Below are 19,057 nucleotides of genomic sequence, written 5' to 3'. Positions count from 1 at the left end.
TAGAATGACAATTTGGTCAAGTGTGTTCGGCACCTACTAGGTGTCGGATATGCACAGGATTCGGCGCAGATTCCAAAATGGAATTTGGATCGGGTCCTGTCATGTGTAAACCCTCCTTTCCCAATCACTTGTACTTTAAAAAAAAGAGGACAAACTACATAAAACCCTTTAAACTATAAGGTCATTTACGAGTTTATACCCGATTTTGGGAACATTTACCAGTTCATACTCAACGTCACCGAAATCCTACAATTTACTCCCTCCATTAGCCAAACCGTTAATTAATCTGTTAAATGCTGATATGACATTTATGGAACCTATTTTTTAATTGACGTGAATTCCACATAATAAATAAAATTAATAAAAAACCAATAAGAATTAAAAACATAGATAATGAGTGTTTCAGACATTTCCATACTTTGAAAGATAACTATACTGTCATGAAATATTTTTTTCAAAAAGTTTAAAGGCTTGGTATACTTTGGACCTCATTCTTGAAGTTTCAAGTTTAGCTTTCGAAAGATACTTAGCTTGAAGAGGGAGCTCGTCTCTCTCTCTCTCTCTCTCTCTCTCTCTCTCTCTCTCTCTACATGTTGTCGCTTCTCTTACTTTCTCCATAGTTTGTAAACTTTTAGTCAGAGTCGATCGGTGCTGTTTAGCTTATTTTATATGTATAAGAGGTAGATAAAATATTCCTCTAAGTCACATAAACAAAATAACAAAAATAGTTGCAAGAATTACGCATTGCGAGGTTTATATACGTTGTTGTTGGCTCATTCCCCACTTAAATTTTAATTTGCAAGGTGCAGGGTGGACTGGACCTATATGTTTCTCTCTGTGAACATCTGTCTGTCTCTCCATGTAACATGATATAATTACAAATCGTTTGAAACATTCATGCCGTTACTGGAATATGTCTTTAGAGTGGCTTCTAATATTTAAAGACCATTATAACTTGGAATTACATTTGATTCAATATAATCTTTTCCTTGCAGCATGGAACACCCTCTGGCCGCAAGAAAGGAAGCGCCAAAGAGCATTCTTTCTTTTTGGACTAGCACTTATTCTGCAACTGGACATTGAGGGCATCAGGACATTCTTTCATACTTTCTTCCGCTTGCCCACCTGGTACGATTGGTTAGCTGTTTTAGTTCATGAACTAAGCTTGAACAGAAGCAACAAAAAAGATTGATGGTTGTGCTTCCATTTGCAGGATGTGGCAGGGTTTCCTTGGCTCCACTTTGTCCTCAGCTGATCTCATGCTTTTTGCCGTGTACATGTTTGTTATAGCACCAAATAATTTGAGAAAGGGCCTCATCAGACATCTACTTTCTGATCCTACTGGAGCCACTATGATAAGAACCTATCTCACCCTATAGCCTGTCTGTGCGCCCTTCAATTCCTTCCCTTAGCAGCCCTACATAAGAACATAGTTTAGAATTAATACACTCAGATCCCACCCCACTTTTGGAAGTCACTTCCTTTTTGTGTAAATAATACAAATACTCTTCCCTCTGCTACCATTTAGAAGATCAAAGATGTGATTAACAATTGTAGTAAATACATGCGTTTCGATGTAGCATCATTCAATTATATGCTTGCCCAAAAATTCAAGGACTTCACTCCTGTAATTATCAGTTTGTTTCTTGACTGTTTAGTAAGTTAATTAACGGGCCGGTTTTAGGCATAATTAACTTGAAATGTCATCAAATTGCTAAATCCTGGTTCACAGCCATAGCTTGCCTGACTGATGGTCTAGGCTCCAGCTCTTGTCCAACATCTTCCAATGCCTAAAAGTTCAAGAAACCAACGAGCAATTTCAATGCTAAAAGTGCTCTTTGGACTTTGGGTTGCCTTCGTCCAATTAATATGGTCAGGTTGTATTACAATGACGAGCATCAAATCTTGTAATTAACAATTGAAAGCATCAGCATTCAGGCCTTGAGGGTTAAAAAAGCTTGACGTCTTTTTTGTAGTAATTTGTTGTGGGAATCGAGCAATTTCAATGGTTCCTTGTAAAGTTAATTTTGTTTAATATAACACAAGCATATACACTTTATGATGCTCCCTTGTGCGAAAAGTATTCTTTTCCAGTATCATATAATAATTTCTCATATTTTCAATTGGAAATACTAGCATCAGATTCTTTGTGTGTTCTAGACGAAGATTCGTAATTCGTAATGTGATAGATAAATTCAAAATTGAGTTTAAATATATAGAGTTGTCTCTGAATAGGGTTGCAAATCTTTATTTAAATTAATCAAGCCCAGTAATTTGGAATATCTTTGGTAAATTTATTATGTAAGTCGGTAACAATTATAGTCTACAGAACATGTAATTGGCAGACGTAGAACCTAAGGTAACTTTCAAGTAGTTGGTCAAAGAATCCTTTGCATTTTTTGTCAAGTGATTGGCGTGGCACTTTCCAATGGACATGAATGGAACATTTTGAATACGATGGATTGATGCCCTAAATTAATCTTCTTATATAAATTAACCCTAGAAGCCCTTATGTTTTGCAATAACCATATTTCAATCTGCAGCTTTCTTAAATTGCTTGCAGTAAGTTTATAATTGAGCAAAAGTGAAGAAGCACACACAGAGAAAGGTTTGTAAAGAAAGAAGGTGACAGAAGAAAGAGAGCACGCATGGTTCTTTTCTTGCATGAACCGTCATGTTGGAAGCTATATGTGCTCTCTCTCTATCTGTCACCCTATCTCTCTCTTTCTCAACTGCATACATACAAGATAAATAGAACTATCTCAATTTAACTATTTGCATCTTCTTCTTCTTCTTTGTACTGTTGCATGTTTTATTGTGGCAACATTATTATTATTCCATAAAAATGCATGTAAATTAACATCCAAACATTAATTGGACTTCGGATTGTACCACTAATCAGGCTCCTTTTGTCATCCAAAAAAAGGGCATGTTAATCCCGATTATATGTGATCACTTATAAGTTATAACTATACTTATTAAGTAATTTAATGATCAACGGGGTCTACTTAATGACAAAGGACATTGACTTGCAGATCAATAGTCTCAAATTCGAATCCTCATGGCATATTGACAATGTGCGTGTGAGACGACCCCCTCTCTAATATCGCTTGTATCAATATAGTTTCTTAGCTGTGAAAATTAATTTGAACACGTAAAATTAAGTTTACAACTCGTTTGGTACTTCAATTTACCATTAGACCACACATAATAATCAATCACTCATTGTTCACGTGATCATTGCGTGTTAGGCAAATCCCAAAGGATCTCAGCTACGGCTATACCCCTTTAATTATTCACCATGAACAATCAAAATTATAATTACTTCACAATAATTGATCATCACCCGCCAAAAGCTACTTGCTACACTATAAGCTCCTTAATTACATATATCTCAGCTCTTATCACAGACAGTGGCCGTGTTCATTCAAACAAACATGGAGAACAAAGATAATCAGAAGCTTCACATCGCCATGTTCCCATGGCTAGCCTATGGCCACATAATGCCATTTCTCGAAGTCTCCAAGTTCTTAGCTCAAAAGGGTCACCGAGTCTCCTTCATCTCCACCCCCAAAAACATCCAGCGCCTCCCCAAATCATCCCTATCTCCTCTCATAACTTTGGTCGAGCTTCCTCTGCCGGCCATTGAAGGCTTGCCACATTCCACAGAGTCCACCTCCGAGCTACCAATTCACAAAGTCCCTTTCCTCAAAAAAGCCTACGACTTGCTCCAGCCTCCACTCACGCATTTCCTCCAACACTCGGACGTCAACTGGGTCATCCACGACTTCATTTGCCATTGGCTACCCCGAGTCGCGACTCAGCTCGGAATCAACTCGGTTTACTTCAACATCTTCAGTGCCACTACATTGGCTTTCCTTGGCCCTCCCTCTGAGCTACTCGGAGGTCAACGCCAGCGGCCGGAGGACTTCACGGTTGTGCCGAAATGGGTTGACTTTCCTTCTAATGTTGCTTTTAAGCTCCATGAGATGGTCAGCCACTGGGACTGCATGGACGACGAGGTCTCCGATTTTCAGAGGTTCGCGGATGCGATTCAATATTGTAACTTGGTGACCACGAGGAGCACTCCCGAGTTCGAATCCGACTCAGTGAGTTTACTCAGGAAACTGTACGGTAAACCCGTTGTTCCACTCGGGTTGTTGCCACCCAGCTCAGTGCCACGTCAGCACGGTGGCGCTGATGATCAGGTGGATGAGAAGTGGGAAGTGTTGAGAGAGTGGCTCGACAATAAGAAAGAGAAATCAGTGATTTACATTGCACTCGGTACTGAGGTGACTCTGAGTCAAGAGTTGATGCACGAGTTAGCTCATGGGATAGAGAAATCCGGCTTGCCTTTTATTTGGGTGGTCAACAATCGCCCACTAGTGGAAGGCATGTTGGGTGCGGATGTTATTCCACAAGAGTTTCCAACTCGGGTGGCTGACCGCGGTTTGGTGTGGAGGGGTTGGGCCCCTCAACTTAAGATATTGGGTCACTCGTCGGTTGGGGGTTTCTTAACTCACTGTGGTTGGAGTTCGGTTATCGAGGCACTCGGGTTTGGAAGGGTGCTTATTTTGTTTTCCGGGGCAAATTCGGATCAAGGGTTGATTGCGAGATTGTTGCACGGGAAACAGGTCGGGTTGGAGATACTGAGGGACGAGCAAGATGGGTCATTTACGCGTGACTCAGTGGCTGAATTAACTCGCCGAGTGATGGTTGACAAAGAAGGTGAGTCACTCAGGTCAAATGCATGGGCCATGAAGGAGATTTTTGGCAACAAAGAGCTGAACAACAAGTGCTTGGACGAGTTCACTCGGTTCCTTGAAACATGGCCAGCTTCAACCTAATCACTCTGCACAATCAATGCCTTGGGGCCTCGTCATAAGTTGTGCTTAAGATGCTTGCCTTTTATTTATTTCGTTGTTCTTCTTTGTCCACAATAATAAAGGCATTGCAGTTGGATGTGGTTGTATTTTACATAATATTTTTTAGTTTTTCTATTTAAATCTCAAACTTCTCTTTATTCACACTAATACTTAAATCACTAAGTTGTTAATTTTTATTATTGTGTAAAAAGATAAAAAAGGTCATCCAATTTAATACTTAATTCTAGTACATCTATATACACACATCCCATTCACTCTACCACTCTTCATATTAAGGTTTAGAAAAACACAAACTTATCTACACCATATTGCTAGATTTCTCTTCTCTTTTAAAGAGGTAGAATGTTGGGGAGCTATACTATTTATATAGTCGAATGTGGCTACCAGTGAGAAACGTGAATGAGTGTGGTAACTTGATGTAATTTCCGAGCACAAACCCTAAGAGGATAGTTGAGGATTCACTATTCTAGCCAAGACAAGACTCTGTAGTACCTTCACAATCTCAATTGATACATACAGAGATATTGGTATCAGATATATCCATACAACATAAGGGCAGTCAAGAAATGGAAAAAAGCAGCAAGTGCTGGTCTTTTGGGGTCATAAAACATCAGGTTATTGATCTAGATGGGAAAAGTGCATTCTTCATAAATGTCACATAGGACACCAAATTCCTGCGACCATGTAAATGTAAACTCCTTCTCATCCAGATCAATAATCTGATGTAATGTTGGACTAAGAACTTGCCTCTCCCATTTCAATTCTTCTAGTGGGATCGATGAACAAGCCAAGATCTCTAATCGTTTAACAGCTCAGTCCCGCGTTGAGGAGTTAGTGTAATATACATGCATAATCATCCTTATACATTTCCAGCTCTTGTTCACCTTGATTGTTGGTCATCCTCCACCACTTCCATCTCTTGTTTACCTTCGTTTTCATGATCATGCTTCACTACTTCTGCCTCTTCACTATCGTCTCATGACAATATATGATTATTTTGTCTTTTTACACAATAATAAAAATTAAGATATTAATAATTTAAGTATTGGAGTGAACAAAGAAAAGTGTATAGTTTAAATAGAAAAACTCTTATATTTTATATTTTTTTGTTCGGTGTGTATTTAGGGGTAGTTTGGGAAGATAGTGGGATTTTCTTAGAAATTGTGAAAATTTGAATTAGAAGTTGGGGTGAACTTAAAACATAAAGCGAATAAAGAGAAATGTGGAATTTAAATAGAAAAACTCATATTTTTTTGCCGAACTTTTAATTTATATTGTTTGATGACCACATATGATCATCCAAAGAAAAAAGTTATGGTTTATATTAATTTCCCAGACAGCTGAATCTTTGTGAAAATAACTTGTTGAAAAGTCGTGGTAAGCATGATTGCAAACAGCCAGATTAGTGCAGATATTTCTTTACAAAATATGACATGCAATAATTTGGTAACAAATTTAAGATTTTTTTCGAATAAGTAGTCCTTTCTCACATTTCTGACCATAATGGCAGAAGCCCCTATGACAAAAATAAACCAGTCCTAAAGGATTGATCACCCTATGAGGCATTTTAAACTTTGTCCCAGACTAATAAAAGGACTTGCAATAATTGTTAACTGATGAGGTTTATATCAAATAAAGTCTTGTACCTATTAATTTGACCAGATATTTTTGAATTAAAATAATTTTAAAAAATTCTTTGATCCTCGTCTTCACCTTGAATATATACTTAAACATATAATTAAATCAGTAGATGGTTAAGAAATGTCATAACCGATCCAATTAGATCCAGCATAATCAGAAAATCCTAGCCGCTCTCTCCCTCTGTGAGTCCTAAAGGAAATTCCATAGAGTGGGGAGGAGGAAGAAGTGTCACTATCCCTCATCCCCCTCCTTTATTCTCGCATTCTCCTTTTAGGTTAATGAATAAGTCAACTAGGACATTTTGAATAAAAAAAGTCTATTGTTGTGGTTTTTTCTAAGCCATGGTTAGATTGAAGTTCCCTATCATCCCTTTTAGTCTATGTTCTTAGTCAAATCTTAAAATTCGCTCATCGACGCCGCTCATGTTCTTTAAATTTGATTCTACATCGTTTTTGATAGAGGTTGCTACAAATCACCCAATTGTTCTTTGGCAACGTTATTGTTTTCGTTTATTTGTTCGCTCTTATGCGTATGTGGATCGCTGGAAATCATATTTTCCTCATATCTGTTACGGATGCGGTGGTGGGTGTGGCCGCGACGGCACTTCTTCAGCTGGTGGTGGTAGGGTTCGTTTAGGCTCATGGGTTGATTTAGGGTTATGGCTATTTTGGTTTTGTGGGCTTTGTTTGGGTTTATGGCTAATTGTGGTGATGTGGGCTTTGTTTGGGTTTATGGCTAATTGTGGTGATGTGAGCTTTGTTTTGGTTTATGGCTAATTGTGGTGATGTGGGCTAGTAGTTTTAGTACAGTTTTTGTCCGCGTTAGTTTTGCTTTTAGTATGTTAGTTTGTTGTCCTCTTGGGATTGGTATTTTAGATGTCTTGTTGATATCTTTGATTGTACCATTGAAGTTTATCTGATGAAATTTCTATTTGATTAAAAAAAAATAGAATTAAATCGCCTCAGTTGGTTGAGCTCTTCACTTCCACCCATACGGGGAGATGTTTGAGATGAAACCTAAGGCACCCAATTAATATTTGCGTAAACCCTCCTCCCCTAGTCACTTGTACTTAAAAAAGAAAAAGAAAAAAAGAATAGAATTAACTGTAGACCTGGTGCAGCCCATTTGGTTTTTACACTTAAGTTTGAATAAACTGAACTTTTCTTGGACGTTAGGTGTAAAGAGCAAATTATATGGTGCATTTAGTGGATCCACCTATTTCATTGCTGCATGGGTGCAGCCCAATCTTGTCTTAGGCCGAATTTCAATATTCCTCATATTTAAACGGAAAGCCCAATAGAAGTCAACCATACGATACGACAGTACGACTGTTGTTTTAGTCAACGCTCCAAACTTCGGGGCTTCTCTTTTTAATGGTGAAATTGGCAATGAAGAAGCTGAGGCTGCTGGCAGTGCACTGGTCTGGTGACGATGACGTTAGTGGCGGTGGCGGTTAAGGGCGGCGGGAGCTCAGGAAGCCGGCGCGCTGTGAATTGGGCTGTGGAGAATCTCATCCCCAAAGCAGATCGCTTCGTCTTAGTTCACGTCATCCCCAAAATCACTTCCATTCCAACTCCATGTATATATATGTTCTTTCTCTGCTCTGCTTTGTTTGGTTGGTGCATAAAATAGTAAGGAAGTAAAAATTATGATTTTGGATTTTTCTTCTCTTTTCTATTTAGTTTTCTCGAGAATCGAACAGAAGCTGCTTTCTCTGCACGTTTTTTCGAGAAGCTAAACAGAAATGGACAGAACCCATTAATGAGCAAGATACCAAACTAAAAAATTTATGACATTTCTTAGCCATTGGAATTTACATTTAATCTTCATGGCCAAACAGAGCATAAGCGTCTCTCTTGTGAGTTACTTACTGATGTTTTGGGTGTTGGTGTTGTGGTTTCGGCAGCAGGAGATCACATCCCTGTCGCAGAGCTGGATGCGAAGTTGGTGGCAACGTATGTGAAGGACATGAAAGAAAAGTTTGAGGAAGTTTTTGATCCATTTAAGAACAAATGCAAAACTAAAAAGGTGAGTTTGTTTTTTTGGTCTTCTGTATGAATTTAGCTATCTTCTGTTCAAATTTACAGTCTCAAAAGCATAGATTGTGTGTTCATAGCTCATTATAAGTTATAATTTTTGTAGGTGGAAACATTGGTCTTAGAAGATGATGATCCTGCAACTGGGCTTCTAAGGTTCATATCCGAGTCGGGGATCAATTGTTTGGTGTTGGGTTCTTGCTCTTCAAATTACATAACCAGGTATGGGGCCAAAACTACTTATTTAATCTCCCATTATAACTTGTTACAACTTTTCTGTTGGGTAATCTTTTTAGATGAATTTACTTTTCTCAGCGGTGTTACTGTGAATTTGTAGCTACTACTTTATAAATGGATCCAATTGTAATTTCTTTTCTTGCTCTTTTTTATTTTTATATCTCATGTCTTGGATTAGATTGCGGCATTTTTCTAAAACATTTATCTAAGTTTCCCATGATAACTTGTTTAGGAAACTGAAGGGACCAGGGGTATCACAAATTGTTCTTAGATGTGCTCCTCACACTTGTGATGTTTATGTCATTTCCAGACACAGAATCATAAAAAATTCAGATGGTTCCTCATCTGCTATTGGTATGTTACAAGTGAGTTTTTTAGTTGATACATATGTGATGTCCTTAATTGTTTATTTTCTCACATCAGAGACAAGCTCGGCTAGCTGGATGTCTACTCGAGACCATAAGAGAGGTTCAAGTGATATCAGTGAACATATATCCGGTGTTCATTCTTTCCGTGTGGAATCCACAGCTCATGAAGCTTATGGAGCATCTCCAATGTCAGACCTTAGTTACCTAAGTTCTGAAGCATTTACGCGTATGGGCTTTTCTGAAAATGCTAGTGTAGATCAGGAAACGAATCATCATAACTTGGGAGATAAGCTGGCGACTAGTTCTTTTCATCATCAAAGTTCCTCAGTTTCTTCGAACACTGGGCAGGTAAATTGCACTGAACATTTTTCTCAACTGCTGAATTCTGCTTTTAGAATTTTGCAGATATACCTTTCATCCTTAGATGATGCTTGGGTGAGTTTTTGAGTTTTGTTATGAACTTTTGTTGTTTAGACATATATGCAGATGGAGGTAGAACAGTTGCGTCTGGAATTGCAGAATACTATTTCCATGTACAAACGAGCATGTGAAGAGCTGGTCCATGCCCAGAGCAAGGTGAGACGTTGATTATGAAGTGCTCTGCCAACATGTAAAAGTCAAGCAAATGGAAACAAATATTTCATTACTAACAGGATTTGTTCTCACTAAGTCTGAAAAGGAAAGTTTAATTTTTGACGTCTAAGTTAGCATTTTTCTTTTGCATGTTTTACTGATTGATCTCCCATACCATCATTGTTGTTTATATTATCAGGTGCAATTACTTTCTTCTGAGTGCCTTGATGAGGCAAGAAGAGTGGATGCTGCCCTTAAAGGTGAGGAAACTTTGAGAAAAATTGCTGCTGAAGAGAAAGAAAAGCATTTGAAAGCCATGAAGGAGATTGAGGAGGCCAAAGTTTTGCTTGCTAAAGAGGCTTATGAGAGGCAAATTGCAGAGCTGAATGCCATGAAAGAGTCCTCAGAGAAAAAGAAATTAGTAGATGCACTTTTCTCAAGGGACCGAAGGTACAGGAGATACAGTAGGAATGAAATAGAGGTAGCAACAAGTTTCTTCTCTGAGGCTAATGTGATTGGCGAAGGAGGATATGGAAAAGTTTACAAATGCAGTCTTGATCACACCCCGGTAGCTGTTAAGGTTCTTCGACCTGATGCAGTCAATAAGAGAGAGGAGTTTCTGAAAGAGGTATTTATGTTTTACACATAGTTGAGAACTGGTCAGTTAATTTGTTATGGCTGTTTCATGAACTTATTTAATTGTATTGGTCTAACGTTAGCGTCTTCCTGTAAATTATGACCAAAATGTTGCTGCCAAATATCTGAGATCAGACTTGTTCTCTGCCAATTCTTCAGGTGGAAATTCTTAGTCAGCTACACCATCCGAACATAGTTTTGCTGCTTGGAGCCTGTCCTGAGATCGGTTGCCTGGTCTATGAATACCTGGAAAATGGTAACTTGGAAGATTATATCTCCCAACGGAAAGGAAAACCCTCACTCCCTTGGACTGCTCGGTTCCGCATAGTTTTTGAAATAGCTTGCGGGCTTGCATTCTTACACAGCTCCAAGGTGGAGCCTATTGTCCATCGAGATCTAAAACCGGGTAATATCTTACTAGACAGAAACTACATGAGCAAAATCGGGGATGTTGGGCTGGCTAAACTCATTTCAAATGTCGTCCCTGACAGCATCACTGAGTACAGAGAATCAATTCTCGCCGGGACACTCTTTTACATGGATCCGGAGTATCAGAGAACTGGCACAGTTCGTCCCAAATCAGATTTGTATGCTTTTGGGGTTATAATCCTCCAAGTATTGACAGCTCGCCATCCAAACCGGCTTATATTTATTGCAGAAAATGCAATGGCAAATGGCTCATTTGCAGACATTTTGGATGACTCTGTTACAGATTGGCCTCTTGCTGAAGCAAAGGAGTTGGCTCGAGTTGCGCTAAGATGTTCACAACTTAGATGCAGAGACAGACCAGATCTTGAAACTGAAGTTCTTCCAGTGCTCAAAAGACTGGTTGGTCTTGCAGATTCAAGTTTGAAGATTGACAGAAATCATGTCGATGCACCAAGCCACTACTTTTGTCCAATCCTTCAGGTAAAGCACTCGTTGGGCTTGCAGAGTTTACTTTCTATTTGAATTTTTACATGCATCTCATATCTTGCTTCTCTCCACCATGCAGGAAATAATGGAAGATCCACACATTGCTGCAGATGGTTTTACGTTTGAGTTTAGAGCAATCAAAGCATGGCTTGAGAAGCAGAATGTGTCCCCAGTGACAAGGCTTAGACTTAAGCATTCTGCGTTAACTCCAAATCATACGTTACGTTCAGCCATACAGGAATGGAGAACACATGTAACATACCCAAGTACCTAAGCGGAAAGACCATGGACTTGTGCACCACTTCTTGCAAGCTTTTCAAACCAGAAACTACAAAATCTGGATTGAATTTGTTCTCTTTCTTGAAAATGTGCAGATGAAACCGAGCATTCAAAATCCTTGTACAAAACCATCAAGCAACTATAAAAACAATCAAATTTACTCCAATTTCATATATGTTATTTTAATTGAGACATCAAAATCAGCAACAAAAAATAATTGAAATGTGAACCCAAAAAAAAAAAAAACCCTGTGAAAGAATTGGAAAAAAAAAAGGTTAGGCGTTTTAAAAATTGATATTTAAAAAGCCTGTATCTTCTCCTACCCTAGCCTCCTTTCGCCCAACTTTCTCCCAAAAACCACTCTTAGAGCCTTTTCCACTTTGAGGGGGGAGGAAGCCATTGTTCTTCCTCCCTCTCCCCTCTTCTCTTCCTCCTTTCACCTCTTCCCCTATTTTCATAGACAAAGGGTTTTCCTTATTTGTCTTAGTTTTGTTATGATTTTCATCCAACCATTATAAGCGGCTGCGGCTCAGCGTCGGATCTTCACTTACATTTCGGCGTCGGATCTCCACCACCATCTTTTTTGTAATTTCTTTATGTTTGGAATAAGTTGCAGAGACTCTTTAGGTTCTCTGTGTAGTTTTCACCTATCCTTTTGTGAGAGTTTTTCATCTCTTCTTTGTGTAAGCTTTTCATCTCTCCTTTGTGAGAGCTTTTCATCTCTCTCCTTTGTGAGAGTTTTATTTGTATTGTTATGGCTTGGTTTTTTCAAACTTTATCTTTTTTTTATTATTCTAAGTTTGCAATCTTAGTTGGGATGCCTATGACAGAGTTTCTTCGATCCTACCTGATCGTTAGTGGAGACACGCCATATTGTCTTAATTTTGATATTAGACCGCTCCGTTATTGTAATGGCCCTTTTGTGGCTAGTTTGTATTGATCATTTGTGGCTAGTGGCTTTTTTGACTAAATTATGAATGCAATCATAGAATTTGTCAACAAAAAATAAAAAATAATAAAGAAGAAAAATGAAACATTCCAATTTGATTGGGATAATTTGCCAACCATCAAATTTTCCTCACTATTTTTGTTTTTGTTTTAATTAATAAAATTTATGTTAGGAAATAAATATAGTGGAAGCATGCAAGGTAACTTTCCTTTTTTAAATTCAAAATTTATATTTTCCATCTGAAAAAACTATTTAAAAAAAATTGGCTAGCCCATTTGACACAAAAATTAGAGCATCTACAATCATGCTTTTCATTTTTTTAGTTATTTAGCTAAAAACACACAAAAGCTATTTTTGGAATTCTCTAAAATTTAACTCCGATCATACTCCCTAGTTTAAGGAGTCATACAATTACTCGTTATAGTGGAGGCAATTACACCAGTAGCAACAATCTCTGTTTTAAATGTATAATCATCTGTACTAACTCTACAATTGCTATTTGCTCCTAAACATAATGGAACCATGAAAGCATTAATGTCCCATTCTATGCTATGGATGTTGCAGCACTCAAGCTTCAGCTATCAACTTGTGTAAATTCCAGAGCATTTGCATCCGGGTCTCGTGTGAAAATAGCTGGCCTCCCAGACTTGCTAAGCGTGTAGGGAATACCTGCAGTAGCAAATCGCAATGTAAGCTTCCCGGATTCCTCTTGAAAATCAACATCTGTTCGAGATATGATCATATATGAAATAACAACATCAGATGAGAAAATTAACACTTGCCGGCTTTGTCAAGGATTGCTTTCAGCTTAGCCACATCTCGGATTGCAATACAAGTATGACGATCGCGGCCTCCATGCTCAGGTCTTCCAGTTAAAGGATCAGGATTGGGAAGCTCCATAAGATGAATCATCTCAGAACCAACCCATAACCAAGCACCTCTATAGGGGAGCTTGTCATCAGGCCTAGCCTCATTTATCTCAAGACCTATTTTTATCAAAGCATTGTTTTTTCAATCCCAAGTTTTATACAGTCATGTACTTTTACAATGTATAATATATAAAAGAAGCAATACCAAGAAGATTCTGATAAAAGCTGAGCGACCTTTCCAGGTTTTCACACAGCAATCCAACATGGTGGACACTAACAACTCCAAAATCTGCATCAGTATCAGCATATAAACCAAGTAAGATTTCATTCCAGAAAGAAACAGAGAATGTATATGTACTATCAAAGAGAATCTAGTCTGACATGGCCAAAAGGCAACAAATCAAGCTTTTGGGGCATCTCTTCAACATCTCTCACAAACAAAAGTTCTTGAACCACAAACAACCATTAAAAATTATGTTTATTTCCAAACTTTTTTTTTTTTTTTCTCTGAGCTGAAATTTCCATGACCCGACTTAGCAAGCAAGTCGCGGTAATCAAATGAAGTGATTAAAGAATAAGAGAGTCACCATTTTTGTCCTGAACACTGACTGATTGTTTCTCAAGCACATCTCCTTCAACGGTCATCTTAGATTTTGTCACAAAACACCGCCCATGACGTCTAGAATTTCTCAGACCAGTCTGGTCAATTTTGGATGATGGGTTCGTAATTACAGGGCTGACCCTCATGCGATCTTCCTGCAATCAACAAATGGAACGACCCAAAATAAGAAAAGCAAAACAAAATTATAATGTTAAGAAAATTAAATCGAAATATCGGTGCTTGGAGGCTGCAAGACACAAGCGGGAAATGATAAAATTACCTTGAGTTGCAGAGTAGCAGTGGGGGGTGTGATGAGAAGGGAGGCCATGGAAGAGCAGCTGCTCATCTGGGTTTTTTGTCTGTTTGTTCTTTGTTGTGTTCTTTGTGAACCTTGAATCGCAAATTCACGATGGTTGGTTGGCCTCTGATCAGTCCGTACACTTCCTGGCTCGCAATGTTATGCAGATATAATATAATAATGATAATAGATATTTAAAATCCTCAGAAAAAACATGAGCCATTGCTTCGTGTTTTGGGCGATTATGCAATATTCAAAAAGATTTGGTGGAGATGTATCAAATTATTTCTTACACATTTACCCGCCAAAATAAATTGTTTTTCACATATGATAACAGACGAGGTTACTTGTGAGAGTTAAAGATTTTGTTGTATTTGTAGTTTAGGTGCTTAGGCATATAGTGTTCTATGCCTGATCTTTTTAGGCTTACGGTATTGTTTACCGTAATCTCTCTGGTTATGTGTGGCTATGATGGGAGTTTCATTGTTGATGTCGATGAACTCCCCCTTATATGTGGTTAATGTGCTTCCGCATTTGTATCAATCCTAAATGAAATCTTCGTATCTGTTCTTGTACAGGCCTTTACAGCTAATGGCCTTTGTGCCTAATTTATAAATACAATCTATCGCTTATTTAAAAATAAATAAATAAATATATCTAATGAAATTGTGTTTTTTACACATTTACTTGTGAAAACTATCTAATAAATTCTTAATATTATATACTATTTTTTTATTAAGTATGAGTTATATGAGGTATGAAAGGATAATTTTGAGACCTAAAACTTTCACCAGTTGTCTAGTTTTGTAAAAATTGGTATAGATATATGCAATTACAAAATGTGTATGTGTACTTATAACAGATTTATTTTAAGCACAATGACAAGTTCAACTACAAAAATGCTATACCATTTTTTTTTTTAAAAACAACTTTTAAAAAAATGCTGAAGTGGCAAGTTTATGAACTTGGTTGTATGTGTATAATATAATATGAAAATAGGAGTCTAACCCTACCACAATGTAAGCAACAAAAACCATAATTTCTTTTGTTGGTCAAGACAAAAAATAAAAATAAAAATAAAATTCTTTTTTTGACATTAATGAAAAAACTTTCATGTCACACTCCTTCGTCATTTACAATTTAACTCTAATATATAATCATTTGTAAATCATGCATATCGCATAAACACAATAAATTTAAAATATAAAAAGCACGCACACACTAACACATATACAATAATGTTGCCAAGATAGAGTAAGATCACAAATCTTCTTGAGGCAGTTTAGGTCAACTTCTTGTGTTTGACTATACTCTTAGAGCTTGAAATATTGTCACTCCCTCTCAAGCTAAACTTGCTATGGATCATTGGATTGTATTGATGATCATGAATGGGTTTAGGAGGCACCTTAGCTCCCCTTCTCCAAAATGATGTTCATGCTTCTATTCATTAATTTTGAATAACATTGCATTGACTATTGAAAATATTAATAATTTATATATATAAAGCAAAATAATAAATAATAACAACAAGTTTTGGCTTTTTTCAACCACTTGATCAAATATGAAGACTAACATGTGTAGAAATGAGTTGACATGCAAGTCAAGTTAATAAAACAATATGAGGCTCAAAAATCCTCAAAGGGGATGACCACCAAAGAGGTTATCTTTGTAAAAATTAAGACAAATTGAAAATTATTAAGATATCTAACTGCAACCAACAAAATCAATGTACACGGTACTTCACGAAAGTACGTAAATTTCAATAATTTAATTGTGTAGTTAAATGATATCGGATTCAAGTGATTTTTTGTAGAGATGATCTTTGAATGAATATCTACAAAATAAACGTTTGAATTAGTGAAATACAAGACGGAGTGGGTCTTATAAGGATGTCATTTAAATAAGCTTATTTGAGGGATTCCTTAACGAAAATTCTTTGTGTGTGTGTATATATATATTTGATGTTTTATTTGATTTAATAATGTTATGCATTTACAGAAAACAGCTCTTAAAATCATTTCATTTTTCCAAAATATTTTTAATGGATAGTTGGGTTATTATTATGGATAAATTCACACTAAACAAATATGACAAATTAAGTTGTTTGGATATTTGTTTTAAATTTGGATTTTGATTGCGATGTCTATGTCGATATGTAGAATGTCAAACAATTTCTATTGCAAGTGTGATTCACAGCGCTGGTCCTCAAATATGGTTAGGTAACTATCAATCAATAAATTTCAAAATGAAAACGTTGACTACTAATTTGCGGGTCAATGGGATGGACCATTTTTAAACAAATGAAGTCAATATTATTATAAAGCTAAGAAAGAAAAACATGTGCTACACGAGCAAATAAATTTACATGGTTAGGTAGAACACAGTAATTGTTATTTTTAAGTGTGGGTATTTTAGTAATTGTAAATTTACCAAAATCTAATGGGATCATCTTAGGAAAAGGGATCTAGCCCAATGTAAAATGGCATTAACTTGCAGACTATAGGTCTTATATTCGAACCCCTATGACATTAGTTTTGTGTGTGTGAGAAACTTCATCCCATCTAGTTTAGACTATCACTTGTACTAATGGGATCATCTTAAATAAAAGGAAAAGTGAGATGAGTGGTAGAGTTTCATTAAAAAGGATCGAAAATCCATTTTAGTATTTATTTGAGATCTTTTTTTAGATTGTTCACACTGCACAATAATAGAACACATTATTAAAAAGATTAATGTCACTCTTATCACATTTGTACACTACATTCACATATCACCTTATGTGACAGATGAAGTGGACAACCACATCAATTAAAAAGTATCAATAAATCAGAAAAGAAAAGAAAATGTTAAATTAATTTTAATTGATGTGGATGTCCACCTCATCTGCCACATAAAATGATATGAAAATATGATATACAAATGTGGTAAGAGTATCATTAAATGATAACACTTATTGCATATGAAAACAAAAACAAACAAATTTTTTTTAAAAAAAAAGCAGCATAGATTTATCTACAATTACGATAGTTGCACTTACTGCCCTCTAATTTTTAATCAGGACACCGTTTTTAGAGAACAGCTATGCTTGGTAGAGTTAGGTGTGTAAGTCCCACTGTTTTGGTGGATGTTAATATCAATAAATTCATTAGAATTAATTTGGATAATCTATATTTTTTATTTCCTTGTAAATTTTGTAGTATCTTTCTTAATTTAGAAGATTTTGGATTTTGGATTTTCTATGCTAATAACTTAGGGGTGATCAGGGGCGGAGCTAGAATTGTAAAATTGGGGAGGCCGAAGTAGAAAATACAAGTATATAAAACACCTAAGTATTCAATAATCACATATTTAGAGCTAAATAATTCTAATTGAGCTAAATTATAAGTTGTTTATTACAAATTTTATATGTTATATAAAATATAATAAAGGAGAGATAAAAATCTGAGGGGCCAAGGCCGGGGAGGAAGTCACTATTCTTCCACCCCTATCCTCTATTATTTTCCTTCATTCTCCTCTTCCCCCACTTTTAGAGACAGAAGGTTTCCCTTATTTTGTCTTCATTTTGTTATGATTTTCCTTCAACTATCATATGCGGCTATGTCTTAGTGTCGGATCTCTACCACCATCCATTTTGCGATTTCTTTATGTTTGGAATAAGTTACAAAGACTTGTTTGGTGCTCTGTGTGGTTTTCACCGCTCATTTTGTGAGAGCTTTTTCACCTCTCCTTTGTGAAAACATTTAATCTCTCATTTGTGAGAGCTTTATTTGTATTGTTACGACTTGATTTTTTCAAGCTTTATCTTTTATATATATTTATTTTGAGGTTGCAATCTTAGTTGGAATGCCTATGCGGAGTTTCTTCAATTATGTGTGATTGTTAGTAGAGCCGCATCATATTGTTTTAATTTTGATGTTAGATCGCTCCATTTTTGTTATGATTATTTGTGGCTAGATTTTATTAAAAAAATATGACGGTTGCATGTTTAAAAAACAAACCATCTATGAAATTCTATAAATACATCAATAATTTATATGAAAAGTACTCCAACGGTTTGGTTTAAACTTTTTATGGCTCGAATTCGAACGATTTAATTTCAAATAGTTTTTGGCACGAAATACTTACATTTACTTGATACCTCATAAGTTAACTTGTAAGTGATTACACGTATTGAGAGTTTACTTTTAAGGTTTCTAACGTTTTTACTGATGAAGAAGTGAAACATGGTGCTTTCTTAGAAATGACAATTTAAGCGTGTCTAAAACAGAAAATAATGAATCTTAAGGGGGGCCTTTTTCATATATATTTACTAACAAAAGTTGTTTAGCGATTGAGTACAAGCAAAGTCACTATTTCACTTATTCTCCATTTTTTTTTTCTTTTTTTTTTTCTGCTCTTTCCTCCTTCCTTCCCTCAGTCCCTAAAAACGAAGCTTCCCCTCCCTCCCTCCCCCCTCCCTTATTATTCCCAACGTTTATACAAAAAACCATCAAACCCCAAAGATCCCACCGCGTAAATTCTCTCAACTCTCCAAACCAATCCAAAAAAAGTCAAGTCTCCGTCAAAAGCACCCCCACGCCGCGTTCACATCTGCGCACACGCTTCCTAAAACCCCCCTCCTCTCCCCCCACAAATATATAAATATGACCAGAGCCCAACCATCCTCTCCATCATCATCATCATCATCATCTCCAGTTCATATCCAAACTCGGAATTCAAGTTCACACAGACATTTCTTCAAACACTTTCACACCAATCCAAAGCCTTTC

General features: G+C 36.6%; 4 protein-coding genes and 1 long non-coding RNA gene across 6 annotated transcripts in view; 4 read left to right on the top strand and 1 right to left on the bottom strand.

Moving 5' to 3' along the window:
• Positions 1-993: 993 nt before the first annotated feature.
• LOC117634174 lies at positions 994-1,563 on the top strand. Its single transcript, XR_004586742.1, has 2 exons — positions 994-1,128; positions 1,214-1,563. It is a non-coding gene; the product is annotated as an uncharacterized LOC117634174 (long non-coding RNA).
• A 1,812-nt stretch (positions 1,564-3,375) lies between these two features.
• On the top strand, positions 3,376-4,977 carry LOC117634785 (UDP-glycosyltransferase 91C1-like). The gene has a single exon (XM_034369004.1). It carries the CDS (start codon positions 3,438-3,440, stop codon positions 4,845-4,847), a length of 1,410 nt encoding a protein of 469 aa, XP_034224895.1. The 5' UTR covers positions 3,376-3,437; the 3' UTR covers positions 4,848-4,977.
• Positions 4,978-7,934: 2,957 nt separating this feature from the next.
• On the top strand, positions 7,935-11,744 carry LOC117635985 (U-box domain-containing protein 34). 2 transcript variants are annotated; one of them, XM_034370392.1, is made up of 9 exons: positions 7,935-8,106; positions 8,434-8,555; positions 8,670-8,785; positions 9,033-9,154; positions 9,224-9,516; positions 9,643-9,744; positions 9,941-10,369; positions 10,537-11,286; positions 11,372-11,744. In XM_034370392.1, the coding sequence occupies exons 1-9, from the start codon at positions 7,959-7,961 to the stop codon at positions 11,564-11,566; spliced, it is 2,277 nt and encodes a 758-aa protein (XP_034226283.1). In that variant the 5' UTR covers positions 7,935-7,958; the 3' UTR covers positions 11,567-11,744. The 2 variants fall into 2 exon arrangements, with proteins under 2 accessions (XP_034226283.1, XP_034226285.1); XM_034370394.1 differs by having other exon boundaries at positions 7,936-8,106; positions 8,437-8,555.
• Positions 11,745-12,883: 1,139 nt separating this feature from the next.
• On the bottom strand, positions 12,884-14,447 carry LOC117634829. Its single transcript, XM_034369075.1, has 5 exons — positions 14,271-14,447; positions 13,977-14,145; positions 13,595-13,678; positions 13,303-13,506; positions 12,884-13,189 (listed from the first exon to the last, which is right to left on the bottom strand). The coding sequence occupies exons 1-5, from the start codon at positions 14,334-14,336 to the stop codon at positions 13,095-13,097; spliced, it is 618 nt and encodes a 205-aa protein (XP_034224966.1). The 5' UTR covers positions 14,337-14,447; the 3' UTR covers positions 12,884-13,094.
• A 4,282-nt stretch (positions 14,448-18,729) lies between these two features.
• Positions 18,730-19,057, top strand: part of LOC117633425 (protein ALP1-like) — a 2,031-nt gene continuing 1,703 nt past the window's right edge. The window contains exon 1 of the mRNA XM_034367030.1: positions 18,730-19,057. This exon is cut by the window's right edge and continues 1,703 nt beyond it. The gene's annotated coding sequence lies outside the window, so the exon portion shown is untranslated.

The sequence above is a fragment of the Prunus dulcis genome, chromosome 7 (genome assembly GCF_902201215.1).
Source record: "Prunus dulcis chromosome 7, ALMONDv2, whole genome shotgun sequence".
In the NCBI taxonomy this organism is placed as follows: domain Eukaryota; kingdom Viridiplantae; phylum Streptophyta; class Magnoliopsida; order Rosales; family Rosaceae; genus Prunus; species Prunus dulcis.
The sequence above is the reverse complement of the archived record's forward strand: the minus strand, read 5'-3'. Positions and strand labels throughout refer to the sequence as shown.